At 35.3% G+C, this 12,506-nt stretch overlaps 1 protein-coding gene across 1 annotated transcript; it reads left to right on the forward strand.

Annotated features, from left to right (window-relative positions):
• The first annotated feature begins 3,470 nt into the window (after positions 1–3,470).
• On the forward strand, positions 3,471–5,436 carry LOC149932571 (uncharacterized). Its single transcript, XM_090156018.1, has 3 exons — positions 3,471–3,664; positions 3,727–3,918; positions 4,196–5,436. The coding sequence occupies exons 1-3, from the start codon at positions 3,599–3,601 to the stop codon at positions 5,297–5,299; spliced, it is 1,362 nt and encodes a 453-aa protein (XP_090012144.1). The 5' UTR covers positions 3,471–3,598; the 3' UTR covers positions 5,300–5,436.
• Positions 5,437–12,506: the final 7,070 nt, after the last annotated feature.

A 12,506-nucleotide genomic window follows, 5' to 3' on the forward strand; every position in this document is an offset into this window, starting at 1 on the left:
GATAAATTTTGATCACGCCGCCGAATATTTTGGAGATTTTCTACGTTACTTTATTTTTTTCCTTCAAAAAGATTTCGGATTTTTTTTTTCCCAATTTTCAAAAGGGGGGAGAAATTTTTACCCTTCGCGAGAAAAATCAATGCCACCGAGAATTTTTGAAAAATCAGAGCGCCGCGTCGAGGCTGGGTGATTTCGAAATAACACAATTTGTTTCAAGGAGAGCCTATCGCCATCTACCAGACAGAAAATGGAATAAAAGTCGAACAACCTCAGGATATAGGCTTAGCAAAAACATAACGCTCAATTTACAGGGGAAAGTTTCCATTATTTCAACAAGCACTATAAACAGTAACATGCAGGTCCTGGCTCTTGGAAATATTACTTCTTGGCGAATTCCTTGAAGATGTTTAATTTAAGTGCTTATTTTTAAAGATTTGGTATATTGATAAATATTTTATTGATAAAAACAAGAATGTATTTATTTATACTCAGGGAGAATGGATATGTCGAGATTATTTTTAGCGTTTCTCCAATTCCACCCGTTGGGCCCCCCGGTATGCTCCTCCGCTTTAATAAAATCAAATAATACTGCAATCTTATTGGTTCTTAAAAATTACGTTTTTCGACGCGATTAACGCTTCTGCGAGGACGCAAAAAATAAGACCTCCTTCTCCCCCCCCCCCCTTAGCGTGACGGGGTTAGGGCCTCAACGTGTCCGTCGATAGTCTCGACATATTCATTCTCCCTGAGTATAAATAAATACATTCTTGATAAAAATAAATATTTTATTGATAAAAATAAATATTTTATTGATAAAAATAAATATTTTATTGATAAAAATAAATATTTTATTGATAAAAATAAATATTTTATTGATAAAAATAAATATTTTATTGATAAAAACAAATATTTTATTGATAAAAATAAATATTTTATTGATAAAAATAAATATTTTATTGATAAAAACAAATATTTTATTGATAAAAATAAATATTTTATTGATAAAAATAAATATTTTATTGATAAAAATAAATATTTTATTGATAAAAATAAATATTTTATTGATAAAAATAAATATTTTATTGATAAAAATAAATATTTTATTGATAAAAATAAATATTTTATTGATAAAAATAAATATTTTATTGATAAAAACAAATATTTTATTGATAAAAATAAATATTTTATTGATAAAAATAAATATTTTATTGATAAAAATAAATATTTTATTGATAAAAATAAATATTTTATTGATAAAAATAAATATTTTATTGATAAAAATAAATATTTTATTGATAAAAATAAATATTTTATTGATAAAAATAAATATTTTATTGATAAAAATAAATATTTTATTGATAAAAATAAATATTTTATTGATAAAAATAAATATTTTATTGATAAAAATAAATATTTTATTGATAAAAATAAATATTTTATTGATAAAAATAAATATTTTATTGATAAAAATAAATATTTTATTGATAAAAATAAATATTTTATTGATAAAAATAAATATTTTATTGATAAAAATAAATATTTTATTGATAAAAATAAATATTTTATTGATAAAAATAAATATTTTATTTATAAAAATAAATATTTTATTGATAAAAATAAATATTTTATTGATAAAAATAAATATTTTATTGATAAAAATAAATATTTTATTGATAAAAATAAATATTTTATTGATAAAAATAAATATTTTATTGATAAAAATAAATATTTTATTGATAAAAATAAATATTTTATTGATAAAAATAAATATTTTATTGATAAAAATAAATATTTTATTGATAAAAATAAATATTTTATTGATAAAAATAAATATTTTATTGATAAAAATAAATATTTTATTTATAAAAATAAATATTTTATTGATAAAAATAAATATTTTATTGATAAAAATAAATATTTTATTGATAAAAATAAATATTTTATTGATAAAAATAAATATTTTATTGATAAAAATAAATATTTTATTGATAAAAATAAATATTTTATTGATAAAAATAAATATTTTATTGATAAAAATAAATATTTTATTGATAAAAATAAATATTTTATTGATAAAAATAAATATTTTATTGATAAAAATAAATATTTTATTGATAAAAATAAATATTTTATTGATAAAAATAAATATTTTATTTATAAAAATAAATATTTTATTGATAAAAATAAATATTTTATTGATAAAAATAAATATTTTATTGATAAAAATAAATATTTTATTGATAAAAATAAATATTTTATTGATAAAAATAAATATTTTATTGATAAAAACAAGAATGTATTTATTTATACTCAGGGAGAATGAATATGTCGAAACTAACGACGGACACGTTGAGGCCCTAACCCCATCACGCTAAGGGGGGGGGGGGGAGGAAAAAAGGAGGCGGTCTTATTTTTTGCGACCTCGCAGCGGCGTTAATCGCGTCGAAAAACGTAATTTTTAAAAACCAGTTAGATTGCAATATTATTTGATTTTATTAAAGCGGAGGAGCATAGCGGGGAGAAACGCTAAAAATAAAGTCGACATATTCATTCTCCCTGAGTATAAATAAATATATTCTTGATAAAAATAAATATTTTATTGATAAAAATAAATATTTTATTGATAAAAATAAATATTTTATTGATAAAAATAAATATTTTATTGATAAAAATAAATATTTTATTGATAAAAATAAATATTTTATTGATAAAAATAAATATTTTATTGATAAAAATAAATATTTTATTGATAAAAATAAATATTTTATTGATAAAAATAAATATTTTATTGATAAAAATAAATATTTTATTGATAAAAATAAATGTGTTATTGATAAAAATAAATATTTTATTGATAAAAATTACATTAACACAATAATTAAAGTTTCTTCTAGAAAATAGTAAAATTTAAATTCGTACAGATCAGCCAAGGCCTATTGAAATTTGAAAATTTAAAAGAAAAAATAAAACGTATTAGGAAGTTAGCAACAACAACGAACGATGACACAATCGGTCTGAGACAGATTTTCATTAATTTAAATAATTCAGTATTATATTGTATTGAAAATCATTAATTCAGAAATTTGGTAGTGTTTGTAGATATTGTTTCTAACGGTCAGTCAAATTTAAATGAAGCAAATATGATAATAGTCAGAAAATGTAGGTTGATGTTGAACCTTCGAAACCTTAACTCAAGTAGACGTAACCAGTAAATTTCCCTTTCAAAGAGAATCAAAGCCTGTCAAATTTCGTTAAGCCTTTGGGGCTCATCAATACTGCTTATCTGCGATGTTACTGCATTACGCGTTAGCTTAGTTTAAAAACATCGTAACTTGAGCTACATGAAAGTTAGAGTTACCCCGTTTTTAAACTAAAGTAACGAAAGATTTTAACGCGCGCAAAAAAATACATTATATTTTCTTTGTTATTACGCACGCTCTTGGAAACTAACACAATTTCCGAGATATCGCGCGCGATATTATTTCACTTTAAACGCATATTTAAAAATTTCCACAAAAAGGCCTATAACAGTAACGTATATCGTTCGGCCAAAAGCGGTTATCTTTCGGTTCTATTTACTATATATAAAAATTTAAAGATGTTTCCGACGTTTCAAAACAGAGACTTTCTAAATCACCTGTCATTATGCTCGAAAAAAGAGATGGTAAGAACGCGTTTCCCTCACTGAAATAACACGCTCTAAAGTATTTGCTATTTTCTATTAAGACTTCAGAGCACACGAAGGATGGAATGGATCACGAAATCACCTTCGAATTCGATCCGTACGGTGAGGGATTACCAGACTGGATGTACGAGCTGGGTCTACACATTTTAAACTTGAACCGGTCCCAGGTGCTGTACAGGGAATCGACCGAGGGAGAGCCTCAACCTGGAACAAAACCCAGAGTCACTCTAAAAGTATATTATCGCGTCTAAAGCCAAAGAATATAAAACCCCAGGAATGGAAGGATTGATATTATTGGCCGCGTGTTTTCGCCGAGCTAGAAACTTCCGGCAAAGCAAATCAGAGTAACCGGAAACGGTTACAGCAACCCGGTCTCTCTTTAAAAACGAGAGACGCAAAAGTTCCACTAGACGGAGCTACACCTTCCATTCCCGGGGCTTTATATTCTTTGCTAAAGCTATTCAGACGCGATAATATACGATCATTCTCTCAATTTATTTCGCGTAAAAGGTAACGATGCGAGCTCAGTTTGATAAAAGAAATCCGTGGCCCGAAGGACCAGACACGTCGACGTTAAAGTATTCGAACGAGGACTCCAGAGAATATCACAAACCCATCTACAGGAGTAAAGAGTATATCAAGAGCACCCTAACGCGGCCCGAAATAAGAGATTATCAGGTGGAACAGGGTATAGAAAATCCGTTCGAAGATCGCGGATTTGTTCTGGACCCGGAAGTCTTCCCCGATTTGCCCGATTACGAAATGCCGGTCAATACCTCTAGAGAGTACTTACCACGCGTCTCCGAACATCCGGCGTACGAAGAATCGAAAAACACCGTCATTCCCAATTATCAAATTGAGCACTACGGAAAAGAGTTCCCTTTCGAAGACACGGGGCTACTGTTGGAGGAAAACATCTTCGGCGAAGCGCTTGATTCCGATGACAATATTTTTGACTTACTAAATGATCCCAATCGCTTATCCTTTCCCGCGCTTCTGGAGATGCTCGAGTGGGAAATCAAGATGACGAACAGATTCGATTACGTTCCCGAAGACTGTAAGACGGAGCTACTACAGCGAATCCAGCGAGCCAACTCGACTTTCGATCAGTCGGAGAAACAACGAATCATTTACGAAATTTACGTCACCATAAGCGAGATACGAGAGAGTCGCGGAATTACCGTGGAATGCGAAAAAGACGAGATTGCGCGAGCTGTCAACAATAACTACTTCCGGTTCCACAAAGAGAATTACGACAAGGCGATGACTAAACTCGAAGAATTAATCGACGAGTTGAACGACGACCACTTGGACGAAGCGGCTTTCTTGGATCAAATGTACCTATATCTCTATTATCTGGATGTTTACGAAAAACCAGACCAATTAGACCCCCCCTACGAAAAGGGTAACACATCGCTGGGAGAGAAACGTGGCACGCCGTCCCAGAAAGAGCCTAGACGAGCTTTCGGCGTTAAACCTCAAACGAGAAGAGACGCAACTACGAGGCCAACGAAGCTGCGAGGTAGCTCATCGTCCGCGGATGACCAGACATTGAGGAAAGCAACGTACGGACATCCTAATGCACGCGCCACCAAACGAAAGTTACAGCGATGAAGCCAAAATTCTAGCCGAGATTAAAGTAACCATTCCGCCAATGAGAAAAAGCGAACTTACAATAACGATTTTTACATAACTGGAACGAAAAATTTTATGATGTACAATGTACATTAAATTACCTTCGTGAAAATTAACATTTTATATTATTCTTTTCTTAAGCATTGTTACGATAATTTTGCTCTGACATCGCATAGGTATAGAGTTTTGAAATATTATTAAAAAAATACGTACGTCTATAATATTGTTCCTAAAGTTTGTCACTTTGGGGAATATTTTTCTGAGAGCTAGTAACGGAGTGACGTCATCACAAGAAGAAAATCTCCCCCTAGCGAGGCGCTGTCAAAGGCTGCGTGTGACGTGTTAGCAAGCGGACGCAAAACGCGACGAAGCCCGTAATGCAGTCCGTCTTGTGAATAGCTCTCAATAAAACTTTTGCATGTGAAGAATAGGAAGTGTCACACTTCTGTAATAATATTATACACTTATGGTACGACGAAGGAAACATTCTAATTTCTAATTTTCGGAAAATTTGGTTTTGTCCGGTAGGCGATAGATGAAAACTTTCAATCCTGAGAAAGTTGCAGAACATACTTTAAAACGTACCAATAAAGTTAGTTCGGTGTTTCATAAAGATATGAGGTCATGAAAAATAACAACATGGTCATAGGAGGCAGTAGATTTTTAGGGCACTGTAAGAAAACACATTTTAAACATAACACAAATGTACCAAAGATTGATATTTTTATCCAATCAAAACCAAAAAAACAAACGCCAACAAATTACAGGTGGGGTTTTTATTTTATTTAGACCTAGTAGATTCTAGCACGGTTTGTCGCATTTTGGGCAACGTTTAGTATTTAAAGCGACCACTTCCTAATGAAAAATCATTCTCCCTAGTTATAGGAGCCGAATTAAAATTCCTCTTTATTCTCGCGATCAGCGTGCATTAATGGTTCAATTGTTTTACGGCGAAGCGAATCGGAACGCTACAAGAGTGAAGTCAGTTATTTAGTATTCGCTATCCGAACATAACCCCAAGTCGTAACACCGTTCTCGGAGCTGTTCGAGATTTCAACCACCTTGGAGATTTCAATCCCAGGCTACGTGGAGTAAGTCGTCAAAACGATTCTCGAGATGATTTTTCAATGACCTTGAAGCCATGGTTCAAGGTCATCAATATTATCATTTTTAATTGTCCCTTAACACGAGTTAAGTGTCATAAAAATTTGAAATTAGTACAGGAAACGGTTTTTGAGATATTAATTTTGACCAGGTTTGGGCTCAGTTTGCCCCACTGTGCGTCGTTATGACTTTTGTAACTGACTGATGTGTGAAGAAAACCAGGATTTTCTTAATCCGATGAACGTTCGTTTTCCAGGGATGGCCCTTTCAACCACCAGAATAACCACATTATGTTAATCCTCACTGGGGATACACTCACCATCATTAAGTCCAATTTCGACTTAACGTATGGGTGGGCCCTAAATGGGTTAGAGTGTGCAATAACTGGTGGCTTTACCGGGGAGTCGGGGTCCAGCTCTTGTAACCCATAAGGGCGGTGGCGCACTTGGAGATGTTAGCTCTGAAAAAATTGTCCTATCTTTACCTCCGACTTCGGTCAGGTTTGGGCTGGAAACTGAGCTTCGGCTCAGGCTAGCGGATAGGGTCCAGGCAAACTGGCCGCCTCGAAGGATTGGGTTGCCTGCTGTGGAGTGGCGGGTCTCCGTATGAGGCGCGGTGGTCCCGTTTCCCGGCCTTTTGGAGTCCACCGGGATCTCCGGTGCCAGCTGGGCCGAGTTATGCGGATCGCTGTGTGCCCGTCATTCCCTTTAGACACTCTTTCTGAACGGTATGACTCTCTACCTACATAGGTAGGGTGTCGCCTGGAGTTGCTATAGCATCCGCTCTTAATCCCACTGCTGTGTGCGAGGTGAGGGGTTGGTCGTCCCATTGTTGCACCTTTTGCTGGGTTGAGTGGCTTGCGTCTAAGGTGCGACCATCAGTAGTAGGGTACTACTACCCATGCTGTATTTGTCACCTGTCCGGGCTGTGGACGCTGGCGTAGGGCACTATGAGGATAGACCTCCGGTGGTGTGGTTTTAATCTTACCGGTACACCGGGCTATAAATTCTGACACACTTAACGTATGGGCGGGTCTGGTGAATCCCCCTTTTTTGGTACATCGTCTGAACGGGCATTCCTCTGACCATCTACTGGCGACTGTGGTTTCAAGCTGTTGTAACTCATTTAAACGCTGAATTCCTTCAGCCATCGATTGGAAGGAACGGTCCCGTTCGATGGCCTCTATGATTACCACACCTATCACCGATCGACTTTTTCTCTGGGACTTCATCAAGGAGCACTTTTACCACACGCTTATTGGTGCCCTCCAACAATATATATTTCCGAAAGGTTTGTTTGCAGTGACGTAACTCTCTGGGACCATTGTTTTCTCTGGAATATTTCAGGGGCTTTAAAGTTTATTCAAAGTGCTCTAGAAGTTTGAGCCAAGAGCTACGTGATCGTTATCGACTGTATAGTTTTGGAGTTTATACTTAGAAGTCGATTATTTTATAACTTGAGGACGACGCCATATTTCTGTCGAGCTTGCCCGACACGCATAGTATTTATAATGTTTAAATAAAAATACCCAATATTACAATTTCCAGCTTAACATATCGAGATGGAATTATGGTAAGTTGTTTCTTTTTTCAGCAGCGTGTTAAAAAGCGTAAATAATGTTTTAGTAATGTTCAAAGACGTTTTTCTCTGCGTCGTGTACCCTGTTGTACCATGTGTATGAGGTAAAACCATAGAAATTAGAGAGAGGAAAGGAAGTCGGTCGCATTTCCGACTTCAAGTAGATGCCTGCTCTCTTCCGGTTAAAGTTTGTGACGTAACACGGTCCTTTCTTCTGTTGCCTGCTACAACTTCGCATAGATCTAACTTGGTTAATAAAATTTTCCAACAATTTAATTTTTATTGGAAATTATCGATTAATATTATACTTTTAATTTGTTCCAAATAATTTATCGTTGATTGGAACAAAATAAATGTATTAATAGGATCAAGAATGTATTTATTTATACTCAGGGAGAATGAATATGTCGAGACTATCGACGGACACGTTGAGGCCCTAACCCCGTCACGCTAAGGGGGGGGGGGGAGAAGGAGGTCTTATTTTTTGCGTCCTCGCAGAAGCGTTAATCGCGTCGAAAAACGTAATATTTAAGAACCAATGAGATTGCAGTATTATTTGATTTTATTAAAGCGGAGGGGCATACCGGGGGCCCCAACGGGTGGAATTGGAGAACAGCTAAAAATAATCTCGACATATGCATTCTCCCTGAGTATAAATAAATACATTCTTGATGGGATGCAATGGATGGAGACTAGAAAAGGTAAATAATTTTTTTGCGTAAAACTCTATCCGTACTGATTTTCGATAACCGTCTAACTGAAAACACGCTTAACCGATTTTAAAGAATGTTTCTTCGCCAGGGCCGGACTTAGAGATCTTGGGCCCATAGGCAGATAAGGAGTCTGGGCCCCCTTTTCACGCGCTGCATTTACTCTTATCCCTAGAACTAGGCTGTGCCTGAATTTCCCTGATTCAGCGTAGAAGTCTGAGCTCTACGGTTATATTACTAAATAAAAGCTCTTAACAATCGTCGACTAAATATGCGAAAATTATGTAACATTGCGATTTAAGGCTGCGTCCGTAAACTGCCAGGCAGAAATTACGACTTTTTCTCGTCTATTGAATGCACTCCCTCCACGTATGAAGTTTCTTGCCCCGCGGACTTCGGTCTTTCTTATGCCACTGTGAAGCGTTATCTTAATCGATTATCCATTAGTAAATCCCCCGGGCCGGTTGATCTTCATCCCCGTCTTCTCAAAGAGGGAGCTCCAATTCTTGCTTCCCCTCTTTTATCGATATTTACGCTATCTATTGTATCGGGTCAGCCATCAAAAAGTCCCCTACTTCCTGCTTGGTAGACAATTTTCGAGCTATTAGTTTGACCTGTCTCCCCAGTAAAGAGCTCGAAACACATGTTCGTGACACTCTTGTTTCTTTCCTTTCAAAACGGTCGTTCTTTTCAAATTACCCACATGGCTTTCTCCTCAGACGCTCTTGCTTCACGAATCTGCTCTCGTTCGTCGGTAGTGTCGGTTTTCGGCCGAAAATCAATGCTTTCCAAAATCGTCACGCTATGGGAAAGTTAACCCGATTTTTCAGATAAATGTAATGGAGATTTAACATGGGCTTCACGCTATGGGAAAACCAACTAATTTGTGCGCAAATGTAACGTATAAACGGTTACCCTGATACGGTTAAAAGTTTTTATAGAATTGTCTAAGGACATTTTTTATTATTTGCAATAGAAATAAAATGTATTCTTATAAAAATAATGTAACTTAAAGATTATTATTGTACAAAAATCCAACAGAGGGCGATAATACTACGATTCAAATTAATTAACGTAAATGCTTTAGTCTATAGGATTATGCCATCCATAGACATAGGAACTATAGTATAAGTATAGTTCCTATGTCTATGGAAATAAGTTATATCACCACTGTTTAAAGGGCTATTCCCGCGAGATCTTCCGTTTTCCTTCTGATAAAGATTAACGGTAACAGTAGGTGTAGGGAGCTGTCGGTTAGCTCGTAGGACATGAAAGGCTGACTACCCACCGTCCTATGCTTCGTCACCCGGCCACCGGTAATAATAAGGGCTTATAAGTTGCAAGATGACTTAGGCCTGGGTTGGTGACTTACGTATTAGCTTAGTTGTTGATTATTGTTATGATTAATGAAAAATTATTATTAATAATATGAAATATTATATTTTATACTATAAAATGTTACATTTGTAGTACATTTAAAAATTTAAATTCTTAAAGAATGTACGCTTCTTTTGTTTAGAAGAAGGAACAAATATTATAGGAAAAAGCTCAGCTACGCGGAGTAAAGAAGGTGATATCAAGGATAATTATCCTTGGTGATATATAGGTAGTCCTGTGCCATTCGTTGCGGCCAAGAAGGGACAGGAATTAGAGAAAACGCTCTAACTGGCATCGTAAATAATGATATCTTACTAAGTGGCATAGTACCAAGGGACATCGCCCCAAATAGAATCGTACCTAGAGGAATCGCCCTAAATAGAATCGTACCTAGTGGAATCGCCCTAAATAGAATCGTACCTAGTGACATCGCCCTAAATGGCATAGTACCTAGTGACATCAAGGAGGATAGGAAGGGAGGCGAAGTTGGAGGGATGAACGCGCCAGCCTCCTTGTAAGAAGCTTAGCGCGCGCTCGGCGAGAAAATTTCGGAAAAATGGCGGCTACACGTAGAGTAGCGGCCGCAATCATGCCGCCATTTTTCCGAAATTTTCCCACCGAGCGCGCGCTAAGCTTCTTACAAGGATTCTGGCGCGTTCATCACTCCTACTTCGCCTCCCTTCCTATCCTCCTTGGTGACATCAAAGATAATTTAAACTCGTACCCTAGATTCGAAATCACTCTCTCGCGCGTTGCCGATAGCGTTTACCCACTTCCCGCCGGAACTCAGAAAAAATTCGCTCCATGGTTTGCGCCTTACCGCAACCACTGCCAACTTCGATCACGCGCTGCCGCGCTATAGCGCGTGATCGCAGTTGGCCGTGCCACAACCGATGGAGCCCGATTTTTCTGAGGCACGGCCAACTTAGATATACTCGCGTACTCGCACATAGAGGCCAGCTAGCTTTATTTAGCGCCCATGTTAACGAGCGTATAAACAATTTACGATTTACCTCGCTTATCGCCGCTTGGAGCGCTAGTAAGAGGGAATGCCTCTCCAATGCTATTCTATGGGGAAATATTTTTTAAAGTGGCTTACCTATTAAATAACTTTTTGTAATTTTCGCGTTGTTTTCCGAAGCTGAATTTTAAATATAATTAAAAGTGAGTTTCAAAGATTATTTTAAAACCAATTTCATAATTTTAGACCGGTTTGTTCACTCACAATCTTTTTCTAAAATCGGTACAAATTTTAAGGCGGAGAAATTCACCAGAAGAGAGTTAAGCCTTGTAAGGGGAGTCAAAAAATCCATGAATGTCGTCAACTTGCAGAAATCTTGGATTAATAATAACATATTATTATGAATCCAAGGCTATTCCGAACTGGAATTAAAAAAAAACTTCTGTAAGTGTTGAAGTTGTTAATTTAAACTTGTTTAAATTTGTTTTAATAAGTCCCTTTGGTTTTCAGTTTTACAGTTTCAAATATCGCATCATTATTCGCGCTAAAATACAGATATTAGGCTTAACTCTCTTCTGGTGAATTTCTCCGCCTTAAAATTTGTACCGATTTTAGAAAAAGGTTGTGAGTGAACAAACCGGTCTAAAATTATGAAATTGGTTTTAAAATAATCTTTGAAAATCACTTTTAATTATATTTAAAATTCAGCTTCGGAAAACAACGCGAAAATTACAAAAAGTTATTTAATAGGTAAGCCACTTTAAAAAATATTTCCCCATAGAATAGCATTGGAGAGGCATTCCCTCTTACTAGCGCTCCAAGCGGCGATAAGCGAGGTAAATCGTAAATTTTTTATACGCTAGTTAACATGGGCGCTAAATAAAGCTAGCTGGCCTCTATGTGCGAGTACGCGAGTATATCTAAGTTGGCCGTGTCTGAGGTCACGTGCCGGAAAAGGGTAAACGCTTCGTAACAAAACCGTCAATGGGAAAGCTCTCAGTATTCGAATCTAGGGTACGAGTTTAAATTATCTTTGGTGACATCGACCTAATTTAGTGGAAACTGTGGAATCGTCCCTAATCTGGTACTGAAATCTGGTGTGTATTTAGAGGGGAGTTTTGCTTTTCAGCCTATATATAACGGCAAACTTTACCCGTATTTAAAAATGTATCTTAAGTCATGGTAGTGTTATTACTATTTACATGTTTCATTTAAATATAAAATATATCTCCACAAAATAAATCAAGAATTCTATAATATAACGTAATTAAAAATATAGTCCCCCTGTAGTGACGTTTTCCACATTGATTTGCGTCATCACAATAGCTTTATTAGTGCACAACATTTTAAGAAATTTTTTCTCAGTGGTAGAGTAACATTGGTAACGCCACCGTGAGATTATCTTGGAAGCTCTAGAGTGCCGTACCTTAATTGGGAAATGGTAAGGTTTATGAAA

The sequence above is a fragment of the Leiobunum rupestre genome, chromosome 8, assembly GCF_980474605.1.
Source record: "Leiobunum rupestre chromosome 8, qqLeiRupe1.1.hap1, whole genome shotgun sequence".
Classification (NCBI taxonomy): domain Eukaryota; kingdom Metazoa; phylum Arthropoda; class Arachnida; order Opiliones; family Sclerosomatidae; genus Leiobunum; species Leiobunum rupestre.